This window comes from Trachinotus anak, unplaced genomic scaffold, assembly GCF_046630095.1.
Source record: "Trachinotus anak isolate AG129_WGS33_773 ecotype Australia unplaced genomic scaffold, CSIRO_AGI_Tana_v1 ptg000012l, whole genome shotgun sequence".
Classification (NCBI taxonomy): Eukaryota; Metazoa; Chordata; class Actinopteri; order Carangiformes; family Carangidae; genus Trachinotus; species Trachinotus anak.
Window position 1 is genome coordinate 12,568,914 of NW_027273863.1, and position 6,347 is coordinate 12,575,260.

Sequence of the window (6,347 nt, forward strand, 5' to 3'; positions counted from 1 at the left end):
TGTAAGAGAATCAAACAATACGGGGAGGCATTGAAGCTTCACACATACTGTATCCAAACTTATCCTACATATGTAGTTTACTTTTACATTATATGCTGTAGATGTAGTTGGAATATTTTCTGGACTACAAAAAGCTGATAGAATGCAAGTTTTGCTGGAGCCATGTTGCTCATACAGTCATCGGTTTAAGTAAGTAAACGTCTTTTTTCACAGCAGACAGGGTGAACCTTTGCATGTGATAGGCTCCTTAGAAGCCAAAGTAAAGGCTGCTGATATTCAGTTATCACATAAACCTACAGATGGGTGACAAATGGAAAGGAAAAACCAACAGAAAGAGTCTCAGTAAGGTGCTGAGCCACCATGAGCCACCAGAGCATGTTTCAGTGCTACTAGTCTCTGAACTCTACCGGAGGGATGAACACCATTCAAGATATTCCCTCATTTGTTGTTTTGATTTTGTTGGTCCAAAATCTCCCACAGGTGTTCAACTAGGCTGAGATCTGGGGCATTGTCATTCTGTTTTTCCGTTCATCTTTTTTAGGGTTTTCCTTTAATTTGTCACTTCATTGTTAATGACACCATCCATGTAGACCTACACTAATACTGACATGGCAAACATCTATAAGGATGTCTAAGCACACTGGCATTAAGAGCTTTCCCTTTTCATTAGGCTATAGCTGCTGACGAGCTGAAGTCCGTGCATCACATCATATTAGAATTTAGAGAAGTGAAGTCGCTGGCTTCAGTTTCAGGCCGGTACTTCAACATGCACATCAACCAAGTGAGAATGAGCGAAAACAGGGCGAGGACACTGGCCGCGAACAAGAAGACCGGGCCGAGTGGCGACGCGGTGTTGTTGAAGTTATGAACAAAGACGAGGCCCAGAAGTAACAGCACCGCCATGGACAGGAAAGAGAAGATGGCGCACACGCAGCCTGTCGTGAGCGCAACTTGTTTGCAAGTCTGACAGCTGTCGCTGCTCTCCTGGGAGGCTGCTAAAGACGCGGACGGACCCGAGTGGTCATCCGTGTTTCCCGAGTTCACGCACTGGTGCCTCGCAAGCTGCAGCGCCCCGGTCACTGCGGGGTTGTCGGGGAGGCCGTGAACCCGATATTCCGGTACTGGAGTTCGGTGGCGACACACGGGGCAACCGATTCTCCATCTTCGACCGTCCCGGGAGTGCAGAGTGTCGAGGCACTCCAGGCAGAAGGTGTGGGAGCAGGCCAGCAGCTTGGGGGCGTGTTGCTCCGAGTCAAAGTGGTTGTAGCATATTTTGCACTCGTATTCCTCTCTGGGAAACGAGTCGCTCCCGTCGGGCGGAGAAGCGTTGACCGCCTCCGCCATGTTCCGTCTGCAAAAACGGCTTTATTTCACCGCTGTGCATTTGCACCGGTGACCGGAATCCCGCAGCAAACCGAGGAGTATTTCCGGATGACAATAAAACGTTTTAAAGTGAGAGAAATCTTACTCTCTCTGCATACCCCGGTATGAGTCAACCCCGGTAGCGGAGTCCCGGTGTCTGTCCCGCCTCCACCCGCTGGTGTGATTACAGACTCGTTGTGTCACCGGCCTGGGGCACAACCCGTGCACGGCGACAGACCGGGCTTCATCGCGATCAAATTACCAGAACTAAACCCCGTCCACCACAAAAGATCCAGTCGATAGACTTGTTCAAATTGATTTCCCAATTTGGTGTCTGTCACCTGGTTGATTTGTCACAAGTCTGGATTCATGTATGTGCGGCGCGTTTAATCGGCCTATTTAACCGTATAATTAGCATTTAGCGCCCGCAGCGACACAGGGCAGAGCGCCGTGTCTTTGTCCGTCGGCGGTTCAGCACCACGGGCAGTGGACAGCGCCCAGCGGCGCGGTCAGCGGTGACACGTTCAGCTGCGGCCCGGCCCCGGTGCGGAGGAGCACAGACCAGCGGAGAGCAGGCGAAACACCGAAGAGCTCTGCACATGCCAGGGTATAACTTTTACCTGCTGTCCTTTTGCAGCAGTCACCTTCAATTGATCTTTCCTTTTTCATGGAAGGAGACCTAAAAAAAAAAAAAAGTCCTTTACTACCACTCTAAAGATATTTCAGATTAAACCTGATCCTGCATCTATAAAAATAGTGCCTTACCAGCACACAGAGTTTTGGCTCTGCTATATTTAGCTTTTGTGGAGACTTTATTTGTGTTTGAGCCATTGCTAGCCTTGGCAACAAGGCCAGATACACACGCAACTGCAGCATCCATTCAATGAATAAACGCACTGTTATGTTACACCTGAGACTGACATTGTGTGCTTCAGAACATGTACTGCTTTATAATCCCGTTAAAGCAGAAGATATGAATAAAAATGGATTCCCCCGCTGGAAAATCAATCAAATGGTAATTTAGTATTGTGATACCTTTCAACAGTCAGGCATCTTCTCCTGTTGAGCGACTGCTGAGGATTAAAGCCCTGTCTGTATACCAGTAGTATACCATACAGCTTAAATTGTTGATGAAAAAAAAAAGAACACACTGTAATAACCCACTTCTTCACACATAATAGCACACTGTCTTTAGAGAACCTCACTCTGAAAGTCTTCAAACAAAGACCACAGACAAGCATTAAGTTTGTGTCCCTATACATTGACCTGACAAGTGCCCTCTTGTGGCCAAATCCGTGCATGCACGTTTGCACACTGAAAGTATGTCGGCTTGTGTGATAGCGTCTCATGTCTAACTGGGTAACAGTTACATACAATTACATGCAAACAGCGTGCTAACTGTAATGAGTTACAGTTATTAATAAAACAGAGTAATCACATTAAAGATGCTTTGCTGGAATAAGCCTACTGATGAAGCACGCTGGGAAGGGGAATTGACAGAGATCACAGAGTCATAGAATAGTTTCTAAGTAAAATAATTCACAAGTGATCAAACTCACTCATTAAGAAGCATCATTGTTTTTTGTTTTTTTTTACTTAATAATATATTGCACTGGATATGTCTCACAGATCTAAAGTATATAACTGCTTTTTATTAACATGTATCCAGTCTTTAGGGCGGAAGTAGGAAATCCCTTTATGGTGTTGTCACAACAACAGATAACATGTCTTTCCAACATGAGGCATGGTGTATTGTAAGACCGATAAGGATCTTACTGCAGGTAACACTGCACTGTTCATCATGGGACCATAAACGATTAGCTCAATTTTCAGTTCTCATTTGATGAACTCTTAAAGTAACCCTGCATGCCCAGAGGCTGTGTGGTTAACAAACGCTTTGCTTCTTCATTTCTTTTCTCCCACTCACCTGGACTCAACTTATAGGCCTTTGTTATGACAATTGCTGTAAGTTTGAGTCCCCACTGAAATGTTGTGGGTCACATGTATTTGATAAGATCAAACACATGAGAAAAACACTACCACCTTGTAACAGTAACATCCCAAGGCCACTAATCACAGAGTGGATTTCCTTATTCTGAAGAAACAACATTTCTTAGATGACTATCTAAATGTCGAGTTGGCCATTCTTCTAATCTGTTTCTCCTATTTCAAACAAGGTCCGCTCTGTAGTCTTTGTGATGCAAGCCTCTTTTGAATTGTTGTCTCTGACCTGCTGCAGGTTAATAAAGACAAAACATCAAACAACAACTGATGATATATCACAAAAATGCATCAGATTTTTGAAGGGCATTATAACAACATTTGGTCATTTGTAATCTCTATCCAGTGGTAACAAAAACATGTGTTTGCATTAAGGTTTATTAATGAGTGAAAGACCTGTTGAATGAGGACAATATTTCAGTGAGGACAACACATTGGCCCCAGCTTTATTCAGAAACTGCGTCTGGGTGACGTGACGAAGAAATAGAATAGTTCATTATTTCCAAATCTGTGTTTGCAATAATGCAAAGAAAGAATTGGCCTCAACTATGATGAGCCGTCTGAGGGTGACTGAGCTGTAGAAACTAATATTATGGTACATTATTTGAAATTCCCTCACAGCAGTGGCATGATTCTCCGAAGAGCAATAAAGGTTGAGCACATGCTGTTTTACAGCCAACTGTTATTTCAACACAGTAAAACCTCAATATAAACCTAATGAGTACTGCAAATTAGGGTTATCAATTTAAGGTGTCTATAATTCTGCTTGTCACAGTATAAGTTAGAGCTCTTTTTTTCTCTGCTACACTTACCGTATCTATTTTACAGTAGAAGAAATGCATGACTGACTATTTTCATTTTGAGAATAAGTTGTAGCTTGTTAGTTCAGCAGTTGACTCCCTATAGCTTATGGTCAAATAATCACTGTGATGATTTGATTACCGTTAAATGTCTATCTATATTTGATCTTGTGTTGTTGTGCTAATCATGAATACTGAGAAGTCACTCTGGAGAGACTGGAGATTTTTCCAGTAGTCTACATAGGCCTCAGCCTGACGCAGCGCATCGCTATAGGGCCACAGCCAAGATCAAAACTGCCTGTGGGTTATTAGGCTATTAGACTAACTTTATCTTTAGTGGAGGTAGAGCAAATCATTGTGTTTATTTAATGTGTACAGTTTCAGAAATATAGCCTCGAAAGCCCCTGGCTTATTCTGTGCGTACTCCTGGTAAATGCAATGCGCTCTTTCTTTTTGGGACCATTTTGTTCCTTATTTTTGATGCAGTTCGTCCACCGCCACAGCACATTTCTGACTCAGCTTACCTCTCTAATTGATTTGACATGGTAGATCCAATATCCTTTTCATGATAGTCAAACTTTAGTGTGATAACCCCCCACCCCCAACCCCCACTCCCTCCACTCCTTCTTTTATGGACATATAATGTTTCCACATGTTCTGTGTCCACTGCTCAGTCTTATACAGGGAATAAAATATATACTAGCCCACATGCTGTGGGATACTGTAATGAAAGCGACAGAGACACTGCTGCTATAAAGTTGAGATCTATTTATGTAAAACAAAGACAAAAAAATGGTCACTTTGCATCCTCCATCAATGTCCAGATTGTTTTTCTTCTCTTTCTTTGCAGATACAAATCTGTCAGATTGGTAGCACCACAGAAACAGCTGGCTTTGCTTATTCATATCTTTACATGGAAGCCTATATGTGACAATTCTTGATCGTTGATATGTTTAGACAATAATGCAGCAAGTATTGACAAATCTAATAGCGATCAAGTAATTATCTGCCAGAAGGTCAGGTCTGATGATGCCTCAGTTTGTCTTCTAAAGGTCACGACCAACCATTCAGGTCATTCAAGGAATGCAGGTTGACCAGGCCTCTAAACTGAATCAGCCTCTATGTATAGGCCCATAGCCTGTTCTTGTTCCTAAGGGAAAAGGAAAAAATGTATCGGTCTATTAAACACGCCTAATTATCATAATCATCAAAACTCGACAAGCTCCAGAAAAGTCAAATGATCCCTCATGTGGTTCTATGTGTCTATAATCGACCATTTGCACGGATGTGTTACACCAACCACGGGTCCGAGCAGCACCTATTGTTCAATTAGTGCAACTATTACATTAGATGAGCACGCAGAGCCTTTTGCGCGGAGTGTGATGGAACTCGTGGAAAAAAATAGATCCTCCTCTTCACCGTATTTCTCTCCTGACCTCCACTATCTGAGCACAGTTTGCTGGAGCGAAAATCTTCCTTAAAAGTTTAATAGGCCACATTTCCATTTATGCTCTTGGGGATTCATGTGGAATTACGTTTATTATTATGTAACGTGTTTATTGACCAATTTATACTTTTCAGTGTAGGCTATAAAGAAATTCTAATTTAAAACAACAACAACAACAACAACAACAACAACAACAATAATAATAATAATAATGAAAAGAAGAAGAACTTCGCAGTGTCATCCACGATAAGGTGAATATCGGCCCTATAGAATAATCAAATGTGATCTTTGTAATAGTCTCACCTGTTGCAGTCTTTTGTCTTTTGCCCCGTTTCATGGAATAAGTCGATGTTAAATATCCTTCCACATGCGCGCAGCGAGCACCTGGGCTGCACCTCACATTATAGTACCTGTTAGATATCTGACGCGCACATTCCTTCTGCCTCTTTTGTTTCTCCCCAAATTCTCGATCAGAAAAAGAATACATATTTTCCACTTATGTCACTCAATTTGTCTTTTTGTAATAATAATAATAATAATAATAATAATAATAATATACTGATGTCAATATCTATTGAATCAACCGAATAATTTAACAAGAATTAACAGGGATTCAGGTGTGTGTATGTGTGTGTTTTTGTGTGTGTGTGTGTGGGTGGGTGGGTGGGGGGGGGGGGGGGGGGGGGGGGGGGGGGTTCACCTGAGAAATAAATGCCCACTAGAAACTTAGACAACTT

General features: G+C 42.5%; 1 protein-coding gene across 1 annotated transcript; it reads right to left on the reverse strand.

Moving 5' to 3' along the window:
- Positions 1-594: 594 nt before the first annotated feature.
- LOC139629058 (RING finger protein 228-like) lies at positions 595-1,480 on the reverse strand. The gene has a single exon (XM_071491409.1). The coding sequence runs from the start codon at positions 1,342-1,344 to the stop codon at positions 703-705; it is 642 nt and encodes a 213-aa protein (XP_071347510.1). The 5' UTR covers positions 1,345-1,480; the 3' UTR covers positions 595-702.
- Between the last annotated feature and the right edge of the window lie 4,867 nt (positions 1,481-6,347).